Source organism: Trichomycterus rosablanca, chromosome 5, assembly GCF_030014385.1.
Source record: "Trichomycterus rosablanca isolate fTriRos1 chromosome 5, fTriRos1.hap1, whole genome shotgun sequence".
Classification (NCBI taxonomy): domain Eukaryota; kingdom Metazoa; phylum Chordata; class Actinopteri; order Siluriformes; family Trichomycteridae; genus Trichomycterus; species Trichomycterus rosablanca.
Window position 1 is genome coordinate 37,511,958 of NC_085992.1, and position 12,896 is coordinate 37,524,853.

Sequence of the window (12,896 nt, forward strand, 5' to 3'; positions counted from 1 at the left end):
GTCTAACTCAGATTTCCTATGGGAAATTTGAATGGGGTTTTCAAAAAACCGGCTCTAACTTATCCTGTGCTAAATAAACATGTTCAGAACCCTGTACGTTTTGTCCTGTGTAAATTTTTCTCTTGTACATCACTGGATCCTCTGAATTACGAGGTTGTTAAAGGGTCGTAATACTAATAATGCTACACGAAAGCTAATGCTGCTGCGCATTAATTAGACGTCACTGAACTACACCAATCAAAACAACGAAACGAGCAGCTCGATTTTGTTAAGTACAACCCAAGGCATAACACCTAACCATCCTTGCTTTCTACTTTAATGTAGCTAACTACTAAAAATATCAACCAAAACTTGTGAATATCTATTCACTGTTACACTTTTGTATCGCGCTGCTTCGTGCGCTTATTTAAGAGGCTTATAAAAGAAAGAAAAAAGAAAACATTAGGAGGCTTCAAGTTTAGTGACGTCAATTCCGTGCGCAGTAGCATTAGCTTACATGTAGCAATATTCAAATTTTGACTCTTTAACGACTTCATAATTCAGAGGATCCAGTGATAATAGACAGAAGAATCTCCATAAAACAAAACGTAACAGCTTTGGAACATTTTTTATGACTACAGGATGCGAGAGAGGCAATTTGCGAAATCTCCATTCATATTTCCCATTCAAAATTTCTCTTAGACCCGGGTTACCAAATATGGGCATAACAACATGGTGTGGCCTACAAAATGACGACACGACTTCAGTGGTCTATGTGACCGCTGAAGATAGTTAGTCTGGTCCAGAGCCGTAGATAGAGAGAGTTGCGACACTCCTTGATCTCGCCGCTACGCGGTCACGTGGTTCATGTAACCCTCAATAGTTCCAAACAAACCCGGCGCTGTCATGTTCTCATATGGGACAGGCAGCAGTAAATGAAATATTAAACAGTAAATAATAAACATTTGTACAATTTCTGGGTATTTTCAACTGCGTTTACATTTACTGCATCTGCTTTAATGTCAATTTGGTATATGAAGTGGAAGATTGATGTTTATAATGACTTGTTAATAGGTCGTTCTTGTTAACACAGTACATTATATTAGCATACATTACATAATGCGATATCATTAAGTAGTAGAGACAATATACAGTACAGGCATTAAAGTTTTTTTATGTTTTGTTTTTTGCATAAACTAACCTCCCTTCACTTTCCTGAGGATTCATAATAATAATCATTTTGGCTAAACACTAAGTCATGTGCTGGATTCATAAGGTTTACCTGCACTGAATGAACAGATTGATAAACACACTACCGTACCTTTAACATTATACGTAGTGCAGGTACATGAAATAGCATTCATTCATGTCTTATTTCATGAGTGATTAATAATTGATTCCTACATGTAATACATTAATGAATTCATTATGAATGTGCACTAGTTCATTTTGTCTAATGTAAGTGGTGGACAAGGTACACAAACCATGTAGCTGAGTTGAAGTAGAGATATCCAAGGTAAAATATTACTCCAGTAAAAGTAGTAGTAAAAGTAAAAATACTCTTTACCTCCACTTTAAAAGTACTAAAGTATTTACCTTCAAATGTACTTATGTATGAAAGTAAAAGTAGCATGATTTATTATGGCTCTAATGTTTTATGATCATTTCTGTAACAAGACTCTTGATTAATCAACTCATTTTAGGTGAAAAAGACTCGTGTGTCATTAATTAAGCTTAACTAAGCTAAATTCGGTTATACCTATTAATTAAAATAAACATGTAACATTTAGTGCTGAGCAAATGCTGAACAATAACAGTATTAAGTATATTAATGACATTAAATTCATAATTTTTTTAAAACAAAGCAACATACAGCTAAAAATGTTTGATAAGTAGTAGAAATGAATGGGGCTCTATGGGATGTTTGGAACTATACAGAGCTCCACAACCCGGAAGCTGCGCAGAAAAAATGTCCCGCCCCCTTTCCAACGGTTCCAGTAGGCGGAGCTTACAGGATTGGAATGAAATCATATTGGCTCCATAAAACGGATAAAGAATTAGTGTCAAACATAATATTCATGCTTTTTTAACTATAACTACAGATATGCATTATTAAAACCCCTCCATTCATGTTTAGAAAACAACCAACACACAACGTTTTATTTAGGTTGGGAATGCCAACATAACCAACACATTACATATTCAAAAAATCAATACAAAAATACTCTAACATTTTATGTTTTAGAGAATATGAAAGCTAGGTCATGACATACACTAAATTGCCAAAAGTATTCGCTCGTCTGCCTTCACACGCATATGAACTTGAGTGACGTCCCATTCTTAATCCATAGGGTTTAATATGATGTCGACCCACCCTTTGCAGCTATAATCCTCAACTCTTCTGGGAAGGCTTTCCACAAGGTTTAGGAGTGTGTTTATGGGAATTTTTGACCATTCTTCCAGAAGCGCATTTGTGAGGTCAGACTAGGGTTGCCAACTTTCAGAACTGGAAATAAGGAACACCCTTGGGTGGGGGGTGGGATTGGCGGGTGTTTACCTAGCGGGAGTGAGGGGTAGGCAGTTAGGGTTTCACCTATAAAAAATATAACGGGTCTTACATCGTCATAGGAACATTATCAAAATGTTTTATTTAGGCTGTTTAACATATATTATTTTCATTCTTTATAATAATAAATCAGAACCATATTTTAGGCAAAACAACATGCATAAAGAACAGCATGTAACATTTTTTCTCAATAGTGCAAACAACATTTTTACATAATCCATCTTCACACTGACATGTACTTCTTCAAGAATTCTTTAAATGTGCAAAACAGCAATTATACATTTAAAAAAAAATAAAACAGACCTGGTATTATAAAATAATTTCAAACATTAGTGCAAAAACAGTTTAAATTGCAGAAAAAATCTTCTAAACAGAATAACAATTAATTTATAAAATGTATTTTACAAACACTGAACCATGGAAGACATTACGCAAAAACTGAACTAGTGCCAAGCAACTCCAGAAACACAAGCAGCTCTGAAAGCGCTTCTCATTGGTCGTGACTCACGTACATTTTCTGGGTGCTGGAGCATGACAGACAGCCAGGCTGAGTGAGAGCAGCAGTTTAGTTTCCTTCTGTTTCATACATATCGCCCTGTCTCAGTCTAATCTGCAGCATTTCTCTCCTATTGATAAAAATACGGAACAAAGCGCATCCCGTATCAGTTCAATATGGAACGCGATGTTTAGTTTTCAAATAAGGAACGATTCTGTATTTTACGGGATGGTTGGCAACCCTAGGTCAGACACTGATATTGGACAAGAAGGTCTGGCTCACAGTCTCCGCTCTAATTCATCCCAAAGGTGTTCTATCAGGTTGAGGTCAGGACTCTGTGCAGGCCGGTCAAGTTCTTCCACACCAAACTCACTGATCCATGTCTTTATGGACCTTGCTTTGTGCACTGGTGCACAGTCATGTTGGAACAGGAAGGGGCCATCCCCAAGCTGTTCCCACAAAGTTGGGAGCATGAAATTGTCCAAAATCTCTTGGTATGCTGAAGCATTAAGAGTTCCTTTCACTGGAACTAAGGGGCCGAGCCCAACTCCTGAAATACAACCCCACACCATAATCCCCCCTCCACCAAACTTTACACTTGGCACAATGCAGTCAGACAAGTACCGTTCTCCTGGCAATTGCCAAACCCAGACTCGTCCATCGGATTGCCAGACGGAGGAGTGTGATTCGTCACTCCAGAGAACACGTCTCCACTGCTCTATAGAGTCCAGTGGCGGCATGCTTTACACCACTGCATCCAAAGCTTTGCATTGCGCTTGGTGATGTAAGGCTTGGACACAGCTGCTCTGCCATGGAAACCCATTCCATGAAGCTCTCCACACTGTTCTTGAGCTGATCTGAAGGCCACATTTGGAGGTCTGTAGCGATTGACTCTGCAGAAAGTTGGCAACCTCTGCGCACTATGCACCTCAACATTTGCTGACCCCACTCTGTCATTTTTTGTGGCCTAACTCTTCATGGCTGAGTGGCTGACTTGTTGCACAAGTGGCATCGTATCACAGTCCCATGCTGGAATTCACTGAGTTTCTGAGAGCGACCCATTCTATTAAAAATGTTTGTAGAAGCAGTCTGCATGCCGAAGTGCTTGGTTTTATACACCTGTGGCCATGGAAGTGATTGGAACACCTGAATTCAATGATTTGGATGGGTGAGTGAATACTTTTGGCAATATAGTGTAGGTATAAGTGTTAAAGGTGGGTAGTAACACACCATATATGATCTGTTTGTATTTAAATACAGACAAAAATGAACTCCGTTTTTAACATGACTGACAAATGGTAGAACATTGAAAATGAAATTATTAACTAATATGTAATTTCATTTTCAATGTTGAGCTAAATAAGAAGGTTTTCAACTTTCTAACTAAATACATACATAACAAATTCCCAAAAACGGTTCTAACAGCGTTATAACCAGATAGTTGTGTTTGCTGAGAAACAACAAACGTGTTGACAAAGCACTGCATTATTTTAGTAGATTCAAATGTGCAAAACCTTTTCATTTTCACCACAGAAAAGGGGTTAAAGTTCTCGATTTACTGTGCTGTGAAAAAGGTATTTGAACCCTTAGCAATTTCTACTATTGTGCATATTTCTCACACTTAGATCATTTAGATCGTTAAACTACTTTTAAAGATAACCCAAGTAAACACCAAATGTTTTAATAATTTTATTTATTGAAGGAAAATACTGTTCAACCCTTTCACTGTAACTACAAAGTCAACCAGTTAACCAAATTCACCTAACAACTGGGTTAAATTTCTCTAGCCACACCCAGGCATAATGACTGCCAGACGTCTTGAATCTAAACATCACTTAAATAGAAGCTGTCTGGCAATGTGAAGCAGTCTAGAAGGTCTCAAATAGCCACACATGATTCAAACCAAAATGCGTAGCAAAGTCATTGATATCTTCCAGTCTGGTAAGGGTTACCAAGCAATTGCTACAACAGTGAGAGGCATTATTCACAAATGCAAAAAACTTGGAACGGCAGTAAACCTTCCCAGAAGTGGCATTTCTACCAAAATCTCACCAAGATCACGTCAGAGATCACAAAAAGAACCCAGACAAACAGCTACTGAACTGCAGGCAACATTTGCCATAAGTAAGGTCAGTGTATATGGAAGACATGGTACCCGTTAAATCTGGCAGAAATCTAAGACCACATTTAGCAACAAGAAGATCATGCCAACAGTCAAACATGGTGGTAGTGGAATATGCATTGGCCGTGTTAAAGTCCTGACTTGAATCCCATTGGGATGCTTTGGCAAGACTTTAAATGGGCAGTTCATGCTAAAAAAACCTTTCAATGTAGCCTAATTAAATTTCTCCACAGCAATGTTATCATAGACATTTGACTGCAGTTCTTACGGCCAAGGGCGGCACAACCAGTTTTTAGGTTTGAGGAAGCAATTACTTTTTTACATGGGTGGAATAGGTTTTTAATAAATCTCTATCTTTAATACATAGAATGATCATCTAAAAGCTGCTCTTTGTGTTTACTCATGTTGTTTTTGTCTTGTATTAAAATTAACAGTGTCAGATGGGGGCAAATACTTTTCCACAGCACTGAATATCATCTTGTAAAAAAAAGTACATGCATATATGTTTAATCCAGAATCCCTAACTTATATACAACTGTACGAGTTTGTTGTCAGTTGGTGTTTTTGATTTTATTGCATTGCTTGAATGTAGCATAATACTTTGTTATACTACTATAAATATATTATTGGGTAATTAAATAGTGGCTTCCTTATTTATTTTAATATCCACTTTATAAAAACACACCAGGGCAAGTTAGAAGGCCAGGGAATGTCAGTCATTCACTGAACCTTATTTAGGGTCACATTAGAACAACGTAAACTTTTTGCATTTTTTTTTTTTTTTTGCATTCTCCCCCCAATTTTCCTCCCAATCTAGTCATATCCAATTACCTGATTGCATTACGCTTCCTCTCTACTGATGCTGATCTCCACTTCTGATTGAGGAGAGCAAGACTGACACACATGTGCAGTAGCCGGCTGCATATTTTCACCTGCATGAGGCGAGTTTATATACGGATCAGCTTTTTTGAGCCACACCCTGATCAAACCATTATCCCTCGACTCAGGGATAGGCGCCATCAACCAGCCAGCAGAGGTCATAATTGCATCAGTTATGAGGTCCCTATCCGGCTCCCCACCCTGTATGAACAACAGCCAATTGTTAAGAGCTGAGTTTCGAACTGACCAGTTTGACCTTTTGCATTTTTAGAAGGTAGGAGGAAACCAGAAACTACTTGGAAGAAACCCAGTGGGCAAAGAGACAACTGCTGAGCCACTCAAATGACATAGATGTTGTCAGTTATCGCATAACCAAACATGTGGTGTATCATGTTTAATGAACACCGACATAACCTGTGAGAACCCCAAAGTTCCACCGGCGCCCTGCATGATAAAGCAATAAGCCACGAGAGACTGTGCGTTACTGCACTCTGCTTCACGTCGTGCCAAAACATCCTTCCCCGTAATAAAATCATAGCAGTAACGCCCGGTCTCGAGTGGCTCATTGCTTTTATAAAATGGCGGTCAACATAAAATATAATAAAATACAACAATGTTCAATTTATAAATGTTTTTATGTACAAAAACACTTACAAAAAGCATTCTTCCGCGAAATCAGGTAGTTCATTAACAGTGTTGCTAGGCAACATGAGGGCGAACATAACATTCGCAATAAACATTCCTCCACAAACACTATTATACTATTTCTTGGACGAAACACCCGCTTAATGATTACGATTACTGTTTATATTAATCTGGACATTTCCATGTATAGTACATGACTTAAAATAGTGTTCAACCAAGTTTGTACTTTTTCTTTTCAGTGGCGTATTAATATGGAATGATGTGAGGTGGTCATAGGTGTGCGTATATCGGGGATTTTACAACGGCTTCGAACGCGGCTCAGCCAATCAGATTTTAGGACCAGAACTATCCGTTTTATAATGGCAATTTAAGATTACAGAGAAAATACTCCGCCTGACCGATGGGGACTGCAGAGCGGACTGACTGACGGACTGCGCCACACACGCACGCACACACACACACACCGCATCACTAGTGTAACGGTGAACAGTACTTGTTGCGAGTGTGTATGTGCGGATACCTTGTCCTGCTGACTGTCCTGCTGACTTTTAGTGTTCGTATTAAAGGACACGTTGGTGCTGAGCTGAGAATACCGCGATGTTATGGACTGAAGCTTCATCTGGAGGAAACGCAGTGTGTAGTTAAACGGTAAACTGGATTCATATTACACTATTGTAGTTAAAAGTGCAGTATTTTAGTTATACTTGTAATACATATCAGTGTTTATTTTGTTGTGGATATTGTAATAACAGCAGTGTTGTTGATTAACCGCACCAGGGTTTAAAGTTGGAGGAGGTTTTATGATCTTATCAGGCTTTTGTTTCAGTACAGTGGAGTCGCGGTTCCCATGGTGAAGCGTTCAACTGTGCTAATCAGCTCCCGCTAGCCATTCTGCGAAATGCACGTATTTATTTAAATAACATTGAATAACGTGTGTATAACATATTTCTACGTTCAAACTCTTTTTACTATTTATACTTGTAATAATGCTTACAAGTTCACGATAAACCTCTTATAATTCAACTTACTTCTGTTCAACTACTCATAATAACGAGCAGTAAGAAACAGCGGTATCTTTCTGTTAGCAAAGCTCCGGACACTGTGTGTATAGTAAATAATAAAGACAAAACAATTAAAAGTGAAGATAAACACTGTAATTACTTTAAAAAACTACATCTACTACCAATAATAATCATCATCATCGTCGTCATCTCACTAACCGCTTCTTCCTGGTCAGGGTCGTAGTGCTGCTGGCGCTACAGAGAAAAACATTGGCAAGACTGTCTCACGAGATCAGTTATACATTATAATAATAGCAATAATAGTACACAGTTTTGTGTATTTTCCTGTCTTGTTTCCTGAGATGTATTAAAATGTTTAAATTTGTATGAAAATCTTTTAAATGTATATGGAGCAATTAAAAAAAAAAAAATTAAAATTAAAAAAAAAAAAAAAATTCTATATATATATATATATATATATATATATATAAACTGAAAGAAAGACAAAAGAAAAGGAACAAAAAAAATGATACAAGAAGAGATTTGAATAAAGAACTCACCCACTCATTTAGTCAATTAGGGTCATGGGGGTTGCTGAAGCCTATCCCAGCTTTTCAATGGGCTCAAGGCACACAGTAACACCGTGGACAGGACGCCAGTCCATCGCAGGACAGACACACATACACACACCCATTCACCTATAGGGCAATTCAGTGTCTCCAATTAACCTGGCTGCATGTTTTTGGACTGTGGGAGGAAACCCACGCAGACACAGGGAGAACATGCAAACTGCACAGAAAGGACCTGGACCACCCCTGGGAGATTGAATCCAGGACCTTCTTGCTCTGAGGCGGCAGTGCTACCCACCAAGCCATTGTGCTGCCCTGAATAAAGAACTGAAAGGAATAAAGATACAGCGAGAATCATAAAAAACAAAGAGAAATAAACACAAACAAAAAAGAAATCAAAGAAACAAAAAGAGGAAATAAAAGGGAAGTCTTATCAAAATAGATGGCTAAGCATTTTTATTAAAACCAAAAAGGCTGGATTTTTGCATCAAAATCAAATTGTGATAAAACCATTATATGTTAGATAAGTGCAGAGTACAATTGTAGCTCTGAAGCAGCTGCAGAAGACTGTTCCATCAGCACAGTTTTACACAACACTAGCTATAGAGATTGTGAAGTGAAGAGCTCTTGTAGGAGAGTGTGTATAACAAACCAGGTCAACTATTTTCAGATGATGTAATATTAGTCTTTTAGAATGAGTTGCTTTGGTCCAGATATTTCCACATTACAGTGGTACCTTGTAACACATCGTCCCCTAAACTCAAAATCTTTGAAACGCAACACCCATTGTTGAAAAATTTATACCCTAAAATGCAATGTGTTCAATTTGTTTTAAAAAAAAATTATTTATTTAATTTTAAATTAACAATGAACAGCTGCTTTGTTTAGCGCTCGGCTTGACAGGTGCGGTAAAACAGCATGAAAGTGTGCATAAGGCACGAATCTGCATTTGTGTGGAATAACCATCAGATTCACGCTAAAAGCGTCCATGTTTCTGTGTTCAGCTGGATTTTCCTCACTGTTTCACTTTTAAACTTGTGTTACAGCTCTAGGTTGTAAAAAAAGAAATTGTAAGAATCAGCTTTTTATTTCAGTGTTTTTTTATATTATATTTGTGTTTTTTTCAGTGTAGAAGTGTCAAAAACAACCTCATTATTTAACATAAGCTTAAAATATATGGAAGTCCACAGGACCATGGAACGCATTAACAGGTTTCCCATACGTCCTTATGGGAAAAAATACATTGAAACTAAACGCCTTTTAAACTCAACACCAGTCCCAGAACCAACTGACGTTGAGTTTCAAGGTACCACTGTATTTCTAACAATAAGATCATTCAAATTTTGACAGTGCATCTTTAGGCAGTATGAGTAAAAATTAAGGAGTTACATTTTCTTTATGTAGTTAAATGTTAGTGACTAAACTTCCTGTCAAAATAAACCTTACACTAACATATGCTTAAAGTCCTGAAAGGTTTATATTTTGTTGTGTTTTAATTCTGTATTGATTTTTATTAAAAATTCTAGGGTACATATTTATTTGACAAGAAAACTTCAGTGTTTTGTCTTAAGTTGATCAGTTTTGTGTGATTTAACTCCTAATACTCCACTAAATCAGACATTCTTGTTTTATAGGTGGAGCAGGTTATGCACTATGTGGTGGGATGGATGAGGCTGAGCAGAACCGCTATGTGGCCCAGTTGAAGGAGGAGTTTGATAGTTGTGATACTACAGGCACAGGTTACCTGGATAAAGAGGAACTCACTGTACTGTGTCACAAACTGAGTTTGGATGCACATCTTCCTCTGCTGCTTGATGTACTTCTAGGCCCAGAGCATTACGCAAGGGTGAGCTATTTCTCTTGGTTATGTCATGACTATCACTAAACCAATAAGGTTTACATTGGTGTAAAAGTAATGTTTTATTGTCAACTTTCAATTAAATGAAATGTTCTTTAGCTTACCATTAGTTATTTAATGCAGTTAAAGTATCTATCACATTTTAAGTAAATTTAATAACAGGTTATGAATTTACAGCTTCATTGTATTTATTTATTCATAGTCTGTTTTATTAGCATTTTTCCTTGTCAGGGTCATGGTGGGTCCAATTAATTCTGCAATAGTTAGAAGGCAGGGAAGGCACACACACACACACACACACACTTTTTAGTAGCTCTAATTAACCTGACTGCAGGTTAAAGGTCTTTGACCCCTACACAACAGGGGGGGGTGCTTTTGTACTGTCTTTTTATTATAACAGCCTATTAAAAATAAATAAATGATGGCTTAATTTTTTTATGCAAATTTATTGACAACAATCACATAAAATGGCACTGCAATGAAATACTACATTATATGTATAGTCAAGTATTATATATATGTAGTTTTTTAAATATATTGATTAATAATATATTTTTTGTTTATAAATTCAGGTAAATTTTGAAGAGTTCAAAGAGGGATTTGTAGCAGTACTGTCCAGGTCTTTGGACCTCTCTACATCTGAAGAGGAGAGCAGCTACCTTGAGCCAGGTACCCAGTTAAATACACGGTTTAGTCATTCTTAAGCACAAAGTCAGCAGAGCTTGACACTTGTTAATCATTTGTTCATGGTTAACATGTTGGAATCAGACTTCTTCATTTTCATAATTGCCTGAAATATTATACACTATATCTTCTTAAGTCTTCTTAAGTAGTACAATGCTGTGTCTGTCACTTTTTATTTCATTACTGTAACAGCTCTTTTTGAAAGAGCCATTGTGTCTGTAATGTAGCCTTTTAATATAATATAAATGAAGTGAAGCAGTATAGAATCGAATTTCAGGATTGTCACATGCAGCCTAAGACACTCATGTAATGTTTTCTACTGTATTCTTTTAAACTTCTGTAAAAACTATTATAGCTTTAATATTATAGTGTCTGTGTTTATTTTTATTCTGCATTTACTATGTTTGCTGTATTTTTCTAGTTTATTATTAATACAGAATATTGTATTTTTCTGCCCTGAACAGTACCAGAAGAGGTGAGCCCAAAGTTTGTAAAGGGGACCAAACGGTATGGGCGCAGGTCACGACCTGATAAGACAGCCTCTACACCAAAAGCAAACACAGAAAACCTACCTCCATTTAATACAGAGCAGGATGACACCTCCTTCGTGAGTGTGAGGAGGGCTAAGCTCAGACGCTCAACATCACTAGAGAGTGTAGAGGTGAGAGGATCTACTGCCATGCAGAAAAAAAGAACCACTAAGAAGAACTACTTACTTTAATGAAATTACTTAAAAGTAATAAAGTAAAAGTAACATGAAGTTTTTTCAGCAGTGCCATTTGAGGGCTTGAAGGTCACTCAGTGGTTTCCAGCCTTGCCCTACACATACTGAGATTTCTTCGAATTTACAGAATCTTTTCAAAATATTATGTACAGTAGCTGGTAAAAGAATTAGAAAGTATTATTAACAACCGTGTGTTGAGAACTGTGCGTTTGGAACTGGTGAAGTTGGCACAACTTTAAATATGGGGTTAGTATTTATCTTTGTGTCTAAGTATACTTACCTACAGACTATTACTAATTTAACAATTTCTAATTTTAGATTATTACAGTTCTCTGATCATTCAAATGCATGTATACAAGTTACTCTAATATACGAGGGTTCTTTAAAAAGTTTCTGCACTTTAACTCCATTTATTAGGAATTCCAAAAACAAATTCCATCATTTTTTTACAGAGTCACCTTCCAATGCATTTTACCCAGCATCATACCATTTTAATGCCATCAGCAAAAAATGTTCTGGTTGAGCAAGTAGCCACTGATACACAACTTTCACATCATCATCACATGAAAATCTTCTTCCCCGTAAAGCTCTCTGAGCGTCCGAAAAGTGGAAATCAGATGGCGCTAAATCCGGACTATAAGCTCTCTCTCAGTCTCTCATCTTAATAAAAATCACATATCACAGTGCTAATATACACTGATCAACCATAACATTAAAACCACCTCCTTCTTTCTACACTCACTGTCTATTTTATCAGCTCCACTTACCATATAGAAGCACTTCGTAGTTCTACAATTACTGACTGTAGTCCATCTGTTTCTCTGCATGATTTGTTAGCCCCCTTTCACCCTGTTCTTCAATGGACCACCACAGAGCAGGTATTATTTAGGTGGTGGATGATTCTCAGCACTGCAGTGACACTGACATGGTGGTGGTGTGTTAGTGTGTGTTGTGCTGGTATGAGTGGATCAGACACAGCAGCGCTGCTGGAGTTTTTAAATACTGTGTCCACTCACTGTCCACTCTATTAGACACTCCTACCTAGTTGGTCCACCTTGTAGATGTAAAGTCAGAGACGATCGCTCATCTATTGCTGCTGTTTGAGTTGGTCATCTTTGAGATCTTCATCAGTGGTCACAGGACGCTGCCCACTGGGTGCTGTTGGCTGGATATTTTTGGTTGGTGGACTATTCTCAGTCCAGCTGTGACAGTGAGGTGTTTACAAACTCCATCAGCGCTGCTGTGTCTTATTAACTCATACCAGCACAACACACACTAACACACCACCACCATGCCAGTGTCACTGCAGTGCTGAGAATGATCCACCACCCAAATAATACCTACTCTGTAGTGATCCTAGGAGAGTCCTGACC

General features: G+C 37.5%; 1 protein-coding gene across 1 annotated transcript in view; it reads left to right on the forward strand.

Moving 5' to 3' along the window:
- The first annotated feature begins 7,292 nt into the window (after positions 1–7,292).
- Positions 7,293–12,896, forward strand: part of ninl (ninein-like) — a 42,978-nt gene continuing 37,374 nt past the window's right edge. Inside the window, exons 1-4 of the mRNA XM_062995158.1 lie at positions 7,293–7,335; positions 9,892–10,103; positions 10,688–10,784; positions 11,264–11,460. Of these exons, the coding sequence (XP_062851228.1) occupies positions 9,921–10,103; positions 10,688–10,784; positions 11,264–11,460 (477 nt within the window). The 5' untranslated portion in view covers positions 7,293–7,335; positions 9,892–9,920. The remainder of the gene's footprint in view (positions 7,336–9,891; positions 10,104–10,687; positions 10,785–11,263; positions 11,461–12,896) is intronic.